Source organism: Hoplias malabaricus, chromosome 4, assembly GCF_029633855.1.
Source record: "Hoplias malabaricus isolate fHopMal1 chromosome 4, fHopMal1.hap1, whole genome shotgun sequence".
Lineage (NCBI taxonomy): Eukaryota > Metazoa > Chordata > Actinopteri > Characiformes > Erythrinidae > Hoplias > Hoplias malabaricus.
Window position 1 is genome coordinate 14661937 of NC_089803.1, and position 13426 is coordinate 14675362.

Sequence of the window (13426 nt, forward strand, 5' to 3'; positions counted from 1 at the left end):
AAACATTACAATTCTTTTTATTGTTTCCACTCCCCAGGCAGTACACTGTTTCACCTGAGTTTGTTTAGGGTAAATTACAGATACATGTTATGTAAATGTTAAATAAATAAGGGCGGCACGGTGGCGCAGCAGGTAGTCACACAGCTCCAGGGGCTTGGAGGTTGTGGGTTCGATTCCCACTCCGGGTGACTGTCTGTGAGGAGTTGGTGTGTTCTCCCTGTGTCTGCGTGGGTTTCCTCCAGGTGCTCCGGTTTCCTCCCACAGTCCAAAAACACGCGTTGGTAGGTGGATTGGCGACTCAAAAGTGTCCGTAGGTGTGAGTGAATGTGTGTGTCTGTGTTGCCCTGAGAAGGACTGGCGCCCCCTCCAGGGTGTATTCCCGCCTTGCGCCCAATGATTCCAGGTAGGCTCTGGACCCACCGCGACCCTGAATTGGATAAGCGCTTACAGATAATGAATGAATGAAATAAATAAAAAAATTGTTACACATTCATATGTCAATGCATGAATTTTACACGAACAATTTCTTGTCTTACCACACATTTTCAAAAAACATGTACACAGACCATTAACAACTGCATAATTGTTCAATAAATTGAAGTCGTTGTAATTAACCAAATGCATATAAATAAATAAAACATTTTTTTCAAAATGCACATATAGTTATTGTTCCCATTTCAATGTCAAACTTCCCATCATCTTGATAATCAAATATATTTATAAATATAATTTATCTGATTCTCACGTCTAGTTTGATAGATTTGTTGTTGTTTAAAAGCAAATGCATCATTGTTAATTTTGTAGACAAACTTGAAATAAAACTTAAGAGTTATTAATCTGTGCCCCACTGTGTGTGTCTGTAACCCCAGTACTGCAACATATTTACACACGACTAAAGGAAGAGGAAATCCAACAAGTCACATTTTACATAGGAACTTTAATCATCAAGACTCTAACAGCGAAGCCAACCTTGAGAGAAGTTTTAAAGTTGTATTATTAAAGTTTAGTGTTGCATTAATTTTTATGTAAGGTTTTATTTATTATTTACTCCTAATGTGTCATACATGTGTGACATAAACAGGCTTTGTTGCTACAGCTGTTTCAATGTTGTTGTTTTTTTGCTTTGTTTCACTGATATTTTAAATAAAATACATAATGTTTATCTTAAATAATCAATATTATAAACATATATTAATAGAGAGAGCAAAAGGGGCAGGGCCTCGTCACACACAATTCACACCCTCTTCTGCAAAGATTCTTCAGTGCCTCAAGGTCAAATATGTCCTGGCTCTATGTTGATTCCTTCCTCACACTACGGGGTAGAAAAATGGTGCTCTGCTCCACTAAACGCCTTCAGAAATTGTTTTTGGGATTGATCATCACTTGCCTGGTAATGTTAAACCACATCCAGCTGGACCTCCCTTCCAAGGAGACCTGTGCCTGTGTCCAGTGTTTAATGGATGGGGATGTAGACCCCTGGTTCAGAGAGCGCTACAAGAGTCCGGTACCTGTATTTCTGTCCAGAGGGAACAGTGAGATCAGTCCTAACACCTGGGAGTGGTGGCAGGTAGGAGTTTATCACATCACAAATATCTCAGTTCTTTTTTTTTTTTTTTTGATGGAAATTTGAGTACAATCAAATATAACAGCCACCTTAGATTCGATGAGCTGCATGGTGTTTCATATTAGGTCTTAGTTAAGCAGTGTAAAGATCTTCTCAAACTTAGACTTTCTGTTTATTACAGAGTTAACAGAAATCAGCAGTGCTTTATTAGATGTGCCCCACTTTCACAGTTTATAATCCAGGTTAAATACATTCTATTTTCTTGAATCTAATCTGAGCATCAGAAAATTCACTCTTTTTATTGTATGATTTTAATTATTTAAATAGCCTTTTATGACTTAATTAAATTTTCGTAATTACTTTGTTTACATATTTGAATGAAATTCTATCATTTAAATATATTTATACATTCTAATGACTTTTTCCTAAAATAAAATTACATTCCTACAATAAAAGTAATTATACTGGGGAGTGTGATATTAATAACGTAAGACATATATGCTGCATTTTGGTGGTGTATGAGTTGTAGACTTCTACTAGCAGTAGCTTGGTAGAAGCTTGTTTTATTCAATCAATCATTCATTTTCTGTAAGTGCTTATGCAATTCAGGGTCAGGTTTGTCCAGAGCCTACCCAGAATCACTGGATGCAAGGTGGGAACATGGAGGGGGTTATTTCCCAGTTTAAAAAAAAAAAAAAAATATATATATATATCCATCCATCCATTATCTGTAACCGCTTATCCAATTTTAGGGTCGCGGGGGGTCCAGAGCCTACCTGGAATCACTGGCCGCAAGGCGGGATATATATATATATATATATATATATATATATATATATATATAATTGTCGAAGTCTTAATTTGTGCATTAGCACTGTTTTTATAGTATTTTACACTATTATGATTTGACTACAAACAATAACCAATTTACAGTGTCACGCCCTCGTCCTGTCAAGTCTGTTTTCCCTGCCATGTGCTCTCTCAGCACATGGCTCTGTTTGGTATTGTCCTTATCTTCGCCTTTGTTCCGCCTCCTTGTCCATCATCCTCGTTATCTGTTTCAGGTGTGTCTCGTCTGTTCATGTATTTAAGTTCCCTTGTGTCACTTCCTAGTATCGGTCATTTGTTTCATTTTGTTTCCTACTCCAAGTCATGTTTCGTTCTGTTCAAACTCCTAGTCACTTTGCTTCTCGTTCGTATTCCTAGTCATGTTGTTTTGTTTCGTTCCTATCTCTAGTCATTTTGTTTCATGTTTCTCGTTCTCATTCCTAGGCATGTTGTTTCTCATCACGTTTCATGTTCTAGTCTGCCTTATCTATTCCTTGCTTCGTGTTTGCCCTCAAATCTGTTTGTGTTTGTTTTGTTATTTTGTTTAAATAAACGTCTGTGTTGTAGCGTGTGCGTCGGCCTCCGTCAGTCCGACTCAGCGTACTTGACATACAGTGGTTCAAATTTTTTTACAGAACTTATTTTCCAATTCTACTTTTCATATTGCAAAGAAAGAGATTCATTCCATGTTCAGCTGTGGAACAATGAGGCTTATGAAGTTAGGCCTATAAGTGTCCAATTATTATTATTTTTTTTTTTACTCGTGCAGAGGCTTCAAGGTCGACCCAGTAAAGAGAACATCAGTGCTATAGTGCAGACCCTGTTCTCTCTGTTTCCTGATGGAGAACTCTACTCAGACGCTGGTCCCCGGCGCTGTAGAACCTGCGCTGTGGTGGGAAACTCGGGGAACCTACAAGGATCTCAATATGGACCTTTAATAGACAGCCATGACTTTGTTATAAGGTACTGACAGAGCTCCTTTATGTGAATGTGAACAGAGAAACACAAAATATGGAAGACGTTTAAAATGTCCCACAGGATGAACAGGGCTCCTACTGCTGGTTTTTAAATGTATACCCCCATCCCACATTAATTTCACTTTGACTCAGAGTTCATGCCCCTGTTGTTGGCCACTGTACAACAGCACGAAACATTCAAAACCTTAAACTGTCCCACAGGATGAACAGGGGTCCTACTGCAGGTTTCGAGAAGGACGTTGGATCAAGGACCACTCACCGAGCCATGTACCCTGAGAGTGCTAAGGACATTGATAACTCCACCCACCTCGTCCTGGTCCCATTTAAGGTTAAAGACCTGCAGTGGGTTGTCAGCCTCTTCGCCACCAAAGATATCCCCTGGTAAGAGGACACACATAAATATGATTTTTTTATGATCCCCTGGTTCTGTGGTCTCGTTCACTCCTGCCCTAGCCCCTGTGACCCCACCCACTGCTCCTGTGTCCCCGCCTTTTTACTTACTGCTTCTGTCTCCGTCCAGCCTCAGTACTTTGTTTGGACAAGCTACTTTTGACCCGTCCCTTGACTCACTTCTAGCCAGAGTCTTGAGGTGGCTCTATTTCATAGATCAGGAGCTGTGTGCTGAGGCATCTTTGATGAACTACCTCTGACTTACACTGTTTACCTGTCCACATGCTTTTGTTCACTTTTCCACATTTAACTTTCCAAGTCTGTTGCTATGACGACACATTTCTAAGAAGTCGGTACATTGTGTAATGACTAAATAAAAACCAATGCAATGATGTGCAAATTATTTAAATAATAATAAAATAATAAAATATTTAAAATTACTTTAAGTACTTTATTTTATCTAAAATACTACAAATACCACATAATTATTGTTTACATTGAGAAAGTGTATAGTTTTTGAAAAAACCAGCAGCTTGTTCCAAGAAATTTGGGACAGTGGCATGTTTACCACTGTGTCCATCACCTCTTGTTTTCACAACAGTCTGAAAGAGTTTGATGTTTTCTCCGTGTTCGCATGGGTTTTCTCCAGGTGCTCCGGTTTTCTTCCACGGTCCAAAAACACACGTTGGTAGGTGGATTGGTGACACAAAAGTGTCTGTAGGTGTGTGTGTGAGTGAGTGTGTGAGTGTGTGTCGTCCTGTGAAAGACTGGGGCCCCCTTCAGGGTGTGTAGGACACTTCTACACTTCACCTCAATCGGTATTAAATGAGCTCAGGCCCAGAGAATGGCACCTGCGTATCTGGATACTGTTCATGTCTGGGTTTTCGTTGCATTTGTGAGCTTTTGTTTCTGTGTGTGGTGATGAACTGTGTTGATTGAGAGTCATTTCGGTATGTGTTTCTAAGGCCATGCAGTGATTTACACTACAGAAACCTGTTTTTAGTCAGTGCCATCTCAGGGCCAGCTAAAACTGGTTTTGGGCCTTGTCCCTTGAATATAGAGATTTTCCTGGATTCTCTGAAAGCTTTAATTATAATACACACATGATGAAATCCCCAAGTTCTGTACTATTTTATGTTGAAGAACACTATCCTTTAATTATTTCACTGTTTTCCCATGCAGTCTTTCACAGAGTGTTGAACCCCTCCCAGTCCTTACTTCTGAAAAGACTCTGCCTCTCTGAGTTTCTTTTAAAACTCAAAAAAGTCCAAGTCTATCAAACAAAGGGAAGTTGAAATAGGTTCAGAAATGTCTAGAAGAGAGAAACACTGTATAAGCACAGATAAGGGCAACACTCCACAAACACTCAGACTCAAATCCTGGCTTAAATACTGACTAATTTACCCTTAAATGAGAAACAGCAGAATCTAGAATTCAGGTGATTATGAAGAATGAAAAGTGACCCGATTGGTTGAATCTTGCACATGGTCTCCCAGGGGATCTTGGGGAAGGCAGTCCTCTGCTGAAGTAAGTGAGTCCAAAGAAACAGAATGTGACAAAAATGGGAAAATATTTAAAAAATAAATAAACAAAACAATATAATTTTCCAGTTTTAATATTTGAAATATTGTATTCCCATAAATTGAATTAATAGGGTTTAAATGATAAGCACATCTTTGCTATGCTTTTATTGGCATCCCAACTTTTGGGGAAATCGTGTTGCGTATGTTTTATAGCTTGGTTTTATTTATTTATTTATTGGTCTTGTTTTTGTTTCATTTTCTTGTGTAAAGTCAATTCAATTCATACCTGAACTCAACTGTCTTGTCTGTCTAGTTACAGATTAGTCATTCTCCCTGAATAGTTCAAGACATTTGCTTAGTGTTGTATGTTTTGTATATTGTTGGAGTTTATTTTGACTTCTTTTTTTATTGTTATTCTTTAGGGCAAATCAGAAACTGAAACCCAAAATACAAGCAAACAAGGATAAGGTAATCCTCAAACTAGCCCCAGCTCTAAACTCAAATTTAGCTTACATTTCACCTATGACCAATTTCCCCAACCTACAGCCTGATCTTATTACAGAAGTGATTTACGGAGTGTTAACACACTCTGAGTGAGGAATCAAACCTGTTTCTTTGGTGTTATCAGCTACGATATACAACCTGTAATTAGATATATCTGTTTCACCAGTGGTGAACCTCTGTCCTTGCTAAGCACTGATTTATCTGCACTATGTAGATTTGGGTGGAGCGTTAGAACACACTCCCCTCACACCCTCCCTCTTGATTTCAGGACAGTGCTGTAAAAGTCAGTAACACTCTGCAACTGTAGGGGGAGCCCAGTAGCAACAATCCTAAATCTTACCTAGTGTTCCTTTAAATCCCCACCTCAAATGATGATAATTGTGACATTAAAGCTGCTCCCTCTGTGTCGTTGAAGGTGATGATCTTGAATCCTGAGTTCATCAGATACGTCCACGAGAGCTGGCTGAAGAAACAAGGCCTGTATCCCTCCACTGGCTTCATCATACTGGTGTTCTCCCTGCACATCTGTGACCAGGTCCATGTCCACCACTTCCCCACCCAGATACTGCATTAATAATCTTTAATAATTAATTAATAATTCATAGCATTAAGATCATTTTAACTGAGAGAATGAGAGAGTGTTTAAAGGCAATGTTCACAAAGACAGTACCAGTCAAATGTTTGGACACGCCCATTCAGGGAGTGGTTTAGGGCCATTTTCCACATGTTGTGAATGTAAAGTACAAGTCAAAAATGTGGACATCTTTTCATTCAGTGTCTTTTCTTAGTTTCTTTAAAAAATATATTCATTTTTATCAATGTTTACTACATGGTAAAAGAATGTGGAAGACATTAAAACTATGAAGGTACACATGGAATTATGTAGTAAACCAAAAAGTGTTAAACAAACCAGAATATGTTTGGTATGACTTGATTCCTTTGGTGGGAGATTATACTGGGGATATTCTCTCATTTTGTGTGTCTGTGTCTCTCTCTCAGGTGAGTGTATTTGGTTTCGGTGCTAAGGAAGATGGGACGTGGCATCATTACTATGACAAGAAATATCACCTACATTTTAACAGAGGTAACCACAAAGGAAGCAACGAGTACAACACCACTCTGGAACTCCATCAGAGAAACAAGATCCAGATGTACAAAGGATGGTGATCACGTCAGGTTCTGTTGTTGTTCTTAACTAATTGTGCATTCATTCATTCATTCATTCATTCATTCATGTAACCATCCACCCATTCATTTCTTTCATTCATTTTTTGTATCACACAATTTTACACGCTAACACTTGTAGACAGATAGACATGTGGACATTTCACACAGTGAATCCTCCCACCAGCATGTGTGTTTAGACTGTGGGAGGAAACCGGAGCAACTGGAGGAAACCCACACAGATACAGGGAGAACACACCACACTCCTCACAGTCAATGACCAGAGGCAGTGCTAGAATTCAGGACCCCGGAACCCTGGAAATGTGTGGCAGTGGTGTTACACTTTTACACATGCACATCTGAGTACAAATGTGCATTTAGAGATACTTAATATCTACCTTGGGTTAATAGTATAAGAGCTGGATGTTAGTGTTAAAAGGTTTTATTGTGCAATAGTTGTGTGAATATTGTTCAATATGTTATTTTCGTAATGTCATCATATTTTTCCTGTCCAATTACAAACATGCATGTCCATTTTTGTGGGTTCTTAGTTTACTGTATTATTTGAACACAGCAGCTGTCCTTCACTGTGTGTAAATTACAACCGTGTCCGCGTGGGTTTCCTCCGGGTGTTCTGGTGTCCTCCCACAGTGCAAGAACACACGTGGGTAGGTGGATTGGTGACTCAAAAGTGTCCATAGGTGTGAGTGTGTGAGTGAATGTGTGAGTGTGTGAGTGAATGTGTGAGTGTGCGTCACCCTAAGAGTGCCCCCTTGAGCCCCGTGATTACCGGTAGGCTCCGGACCCACCGTGACCCTGAACTGGAAACAATGAACGAATGAATGAATGTTTTAAATGTGACAAAGACAGTATAAAGTAATATGCAAACAATTAAACTGAGTCACCCTCACCCTCTCTCTCTCATTCTCACTCTCTCTCTCACTCTCTGAATCTCATTTTCTTTCTCTTTATCTCTTTCTTTCTTATGACTGTGGAGTTTGGAACCTCTGAAAACATTGCAATTTTTTTTTATTGTTTCCACTCCCCAGGCAGTACACTGTTTCACCTGAGTTTGTTTAGGGTAAATTACAGATAAAATATATTTGCTATTGTTAAATAAATAAGGGCGGCACGGTGGCGCAGCAGGTAGTCACACAGCTCCAGGGGCTTGGAGGTTGTGGGTTCGATTCCCACTCCGGGTGACTATCTTTGAGGAGTGTGGTGTGTTCTCTCTGTGTCTGCGTGGGTTTCCTCCGAGTGACTGTCTGTGAGGAGTGTGGTGTGTTCTCCTTGTGTCTGCGTGGGTTTCCTCCGGGTGACTGTCTGTGAGGAGTGTGGTGTGTTCTCCCTGTGTCTGTGTGGGTTTCCTCCAGGTGACTGTCTGTGAGGAGTGTGGTGTGTTCTCCTTGTGTCTGCGTGGGTTTCCTCCGGGTGACTGTCTGTGAGGAGTGTGGTGTGTTCTCCCTGTGTCTGCGTGGGTTTCCTCCGGGTGACTGTCTGTGAGGAGTGTGGTGTGTTCTCCTTGTGTCTGCGTGGGTTTCCTCCGGGTGACTGTCTGTGAGGAGTGTGGTGTGTTCTCCCTGTGTCTGTGTGGGTTTCCTCCGGGTGACTGTCTGTGAGATGTGTTTTCCCTGATAAGAGTTACAGATAATGAATGAATGAATGAAATAAATAAAAAAAACTGTTACACTTTCATGTGTCAATGCATGAATTTTACATGAACAATTTCTTGTCTTACCACACATTTTCAAAAAACATGTACACAGACCATTAACAACTACATAATTGTTCAATAAATTGAAGTCGTCGTAATTAACCAAATGCATATAAATAAATAAAACATTTTTTCAAAATGCAGTTATAATTATTGTGCCCATTTCAATGTCAAACTTCCCATCATCTTGATAATCAAATATATTAATAAATATAATTTATCTGATTCTCACGTCTAGTTTGATAGATTTGTGTTGTTTAAAAGCAAATGCATCATTGTTAATTTCATAAACGAACTTGAAATAAAACTTAAGAGTTATTAATCTGTGCCCCACTGTGTGTGTCTGTAACCCCATTACTGCAACATATTTACACACGACTAAAGGAAGAGGAAATCCAATAAGTCACATTTTACATAGGAACTGTAATCATCAAGACTCTAACAGCGAAGCCAACCTTGAGAGAAGTGAGCAGTGTTAGAACTTGTGTGTTTTCTATTGACCCTAATGCAGGAAAGTTGAAAGTTTTTTTAAGTTAATTAAATATGTTTATTTTAAGGTCAGTATATATATATATATATATATATATATATATATATATTAAGATCTGAAATAAAGCTGTAATATTTATGCTTCTTCACTGTACAATGTATATATATATTATTTTCACTCTGAAATGGAGTTAATGCATTTTGTTTTCACTGTGAAATGGGATAAAATGCAAAATCATGGCCTTTTAGGGCTTTCCAGATGAAACATTTATGTGTCTGCAAATAGTTTGCAGAAGGGCACAGGAACACCGGCGTCTCTAGGTTTGCCCTATTGCCAGATGGACCCAGAAATGGACACAATGAAAAAGAAGATGAGATAAGACAAGTTTGCGTCAGACTGCTGAATGAGGGCTGAGCAAATACAGTGTGATATGTATCACACGGCTCTACAGCAGCAAGTCCTCCAGGTTTATCTACAGCTCTGTCAGACAGTAGAGCCACACCTCAGAGAACGTGGCTACTCCTCACTGTTTTATTGCCCAGACATCATCATCCTGAGAGATAAAGACATAACCCTTGTGATAAACAGAAACGCTCTGTGAGATATCATGTACGGTTCAGTGTTCTGTAAGACCAAGGCCAATATTAGTACATCACTTTAGATTAGAGTTGTCTGTACTTCAGTTAAAAGTGGTGCGAAAGAATTTCTGACATCGTCTAAGACTTCAGTTCACCAGTTGTTCTGCATACGTGTTTCCACCCTCTGTTCTTCAGCGCTCAGGACCCCCACAGAGCAGGTGTGATGTGGTGGTGGATCATTCTCAGCGCTGCAGTGACACTGACGTGGTGGTGGTGTGTTAGTGTGTGTTGTGCTGGTGTAGAGTGGATCAGACACAGCAGTGCTGCTGGAGTTTAAACCCCTCAGTGTCACAACTGAACTAAGAATGATCCATCACCCAAATAATTCCTGCACTGTGGTGATTGAAAAGCTATATTTTATTAGTAATGATGGGTGATTAAATGTAGGTTGATGGTTAAAGATGGCAGTAGTACCTTCTGAATGTTCTGCATGTGATGTATCACAACAATCAGCAAGTCTACATCTCTCTTTTCCTATACATCACTGAACATGACCAAATCCTCACAGCAATGTTCCAACAGCTAGCATCAAGCCTTCCCAGAGGAGTAAAAGCTATTTCTGTCTATGTCATATCTGATTTCAGTGAAACTGTTAGATTAACAGGAGAGCAAATATTACAGTGTTGATATTTGTCCCCTCAGTTTACTCGGGCCTCTAGAGAACGAGGAAACCGTCGGAAGTGTTATTTGCTTTGTGGTATTTACACTAAGCTCTTTTTAAACATGTATTGAACATAGTTTCACATTAAAAAATTCTGTAAGTGTCAATCTACTCTGGTTACGAAAGGTGTTACACAAAAAGCTTTCCTATGAAAAAAATGTATGAAAACTCTTAAGATAAACACTGAAATGTGCATTACAATGTTCTTAAATGCATTAAGAATCGTTCAAATACTCTGTTAAGCAAGCCGTATTTATTTTCTTGAGATTTTTCTCAAAGCCCTGTTGTTTTGTTTTCTGTAGGTATTTTGTAGTTAAGTTTTTCATGCTGCACTTTACAGTTTAAAAATTTCATCCTGTAAAAAACATAATTAACCATTATTACCGGCATTCGGGTAAATCCGCGTAGCTGAGAGAAGTAAGGACGAAAGAAGAATCAAACTGAGCATTCAACAATTTAAGTAAATGAGAATTAAAAGAGTAGGTGGAGGAAATATCCACGAAAAAGGTTCCTTTTAAATATTTTAAATATAAATCTCTACTTTTTATCTTGTTAAAATAGACATTATTTATAGTATTTTATAGTTTTTTAAATGCATCGTTTGAGAGGTTCATCTGAAATCATACTCAACACTACAAAAAGTGAGGCTTTCGTAAATTTAAGAAAATATGTAAGAGAATACTTTTAACTAATAACAATTGAAAAAAAAAATGACCAAACAAAATCACTTTTAAGAACATGTCTCTTTCTTGTGAATCCAGCCTGATTTTGATTCTGATTCTGATTAGTAGAGCTTACTAACGCACTCACAAACCAAATTATTAATGAAAGGTTTAGATACAATGGCCACAACTGGACTTACGACAACGCAGCAACCTCCTTCACTTCCTGTATATTGTGTAAGAAGACTATGGAAGGAGCTCGGGCATATTTAAAAGCTGAGAAAAATGAGTGAGACTAACTCAGAGACCAAATTGTTAGATTAGCAGGAGAGCAAATACTACAGTGTTGATTTTTGTCTCCTGAGTTTACTCTGGCGTGTAGAGAACCAGGATGAACTCCAGAAAGGAAATGAGACAGATATTGAAATCAAGGTTCTACAAGCAGAATTAATCAGAAGTGTATTTCCCAGAAGAGAGATCTGGGAGGTAACCGTGTAAGACATGACTAAGTTTATTAGTCTAAAGGGTGCAGCTCATGCTAGAACAATAGCGAGGTAGTTGCCAAGACAGGGATCAAAACTAGTCCTGGCTTATATCCTCTTTTCAATTGAAAATTACAGTTAAAAAAGCTGTGATGTCTTTTATTTAACACAGTTTTATAATGAAATATTCACATATCGTTCTGGAGAAGATAATGTAATGTACCTTTTGGAACACAACTGGGCTTAAAAAACAGTGTTGTATTTTAAAAGGTACATTTACACTCTTTGTACCTTTAGTGACCAGTTATTTACCTTAATATTGACCTTTTTTATGAGAGTGTGGGGTATAACCAGAGCTATAACTATCTCATGGGAAGTTTATAGCTGAGGTACAGTTTTTAAAAACAGTTTCTTTGAGTGTTCTTGACTACAATTAGCATTGGACACACGCAACAAAGGTAGGAGAAAGCACAGTTCCTTCACTGCCCCTGCCTCATTTTACCTCCTTAGGAATACAATTGAGAACATTGTCTCTGTACTACAGACAATGAATGAATGAATGAATACATTAATATAGTCATTTTGAGTTTGTTTCTCCACCGTACCTCACCAAGCCAAACCAAGTTGGAAGTGTTATTTACTTTGTGGTACATTAAGTACTCTTTAAGTTATTGGACACAGTTTCACATTAACAAATTCTCTAGACCACATTCGATTCCTACACGTTGCCTATTCCATATTATCATAGCTGCTGAATGTGTACTGGATGCAAATAAATGTGTGCACTGGCTGTTTGTATACCATGTACACTGTATGTAATATGTATTTTATCTTGTACATATCCTGGAGTGCTAGACAGACACCATCATCCAGAAACAAATTCCTTGGAAGTGTTAACCTGCCCTGGCGACAAAAGGTGCTGGATTCACAAAAGCTTTTCTATGTATGAAAATTCTTAAGATAAACACTGACATGTGCATTACAATGTTCTTGCCTCTCTGTTGCTGTGTTCTCTGGCCTGGTCCCTAATGTGTCCCCGTCTTTGCAGTGCACCTGTTTTTACACCGAATCACTTGGCTTGGCTCGGACCCAGACCTCGATAAAGCTTCTTTGTGAGGAATTTCTGTTGTGAAAAGCCCTATATAAATAATATTTGATTGAGTCTGAGTCCAAAGCAAACAGAAGAAGCTCCTAGTCTCTGTTCAGGAGCGTGGCTCTGTTAACTGAAGGCGTCCTGTTGCTGTAAAGCAGCAATCCTCCAATGTCTCTGAACATGTGTGTTTCAGGTGATTGTTTCAAAGGCTGAAATGGTTTGTTTAGAGTAGCCTTTGTAAATTGTAGTGCTCGATTTCTACTGGATTCTGTAGGAGATGAGTCATTTCTTAAAAGGGAACTCCCACATTTATTAAGATTTATGAAAATGCATTTAACCTTTTTCAGATGAATTAATCAATCAATCAACCCATCAATTCATGAGCATTTACTGAAAGTAAGTGCACATCAAGAGAGATCTGTCTATGGAGAAGAAGCACATGGACATATCTAAACACAACAACCTCATATAAATACTATGTAAATGTAACTGACCAAACCACCAAACAAATGACACCTACTGTCCAATAAAGACGTTACATACAGGACTTTACATAATGAACTTTTCACTGTGGCTGCTATGAGAAGCACTTCAGCCAATGAGGGCCATGTGGGAGGGGCCTCTTTCTCTGGGCCAAACCCTTTTCCGTGGCAGAGTCTTTAATGCCTCAAGGGCAAAGATAGAATGCCTCGGAGCTCTGTTTTTTTTTTCTCCTCACAGCTTCAAACATGCCACA

General features: G+C 38.8%; 1 protein-coding gene across 1 annotated transcript; it reads left to right on the forward strand.

Annotated features, from left to right (window-relative positions):
- Window positions 1-1327: 1327 nt before the first annotated feature.
- On the forward strand, window positions 1328-6998 carry LOC136694453 (CMP-N-acetylneuraminate-beta-galactosamide-alpha-2,3-sialyltransferase 1-like). Its single transcript, XM_066668020.1, has 6 exons — window positions 1328-1567; window positions 3162-3355; window positions 3571-3750; window positions 5705-5750; window positions 6202-6321; window positions 6786-6998. Exons 1-6 carry the CDS (start codon window positions 1328-1330, stop codon window positions 6951-6953), a joined length of 948 nt encoding a protein of 315 aa, XP_066524117.1. The 3' UTR covers window positions 6954-6998.
- Window positions 6999-13426: the final 6428 nt, after the last annotated feature.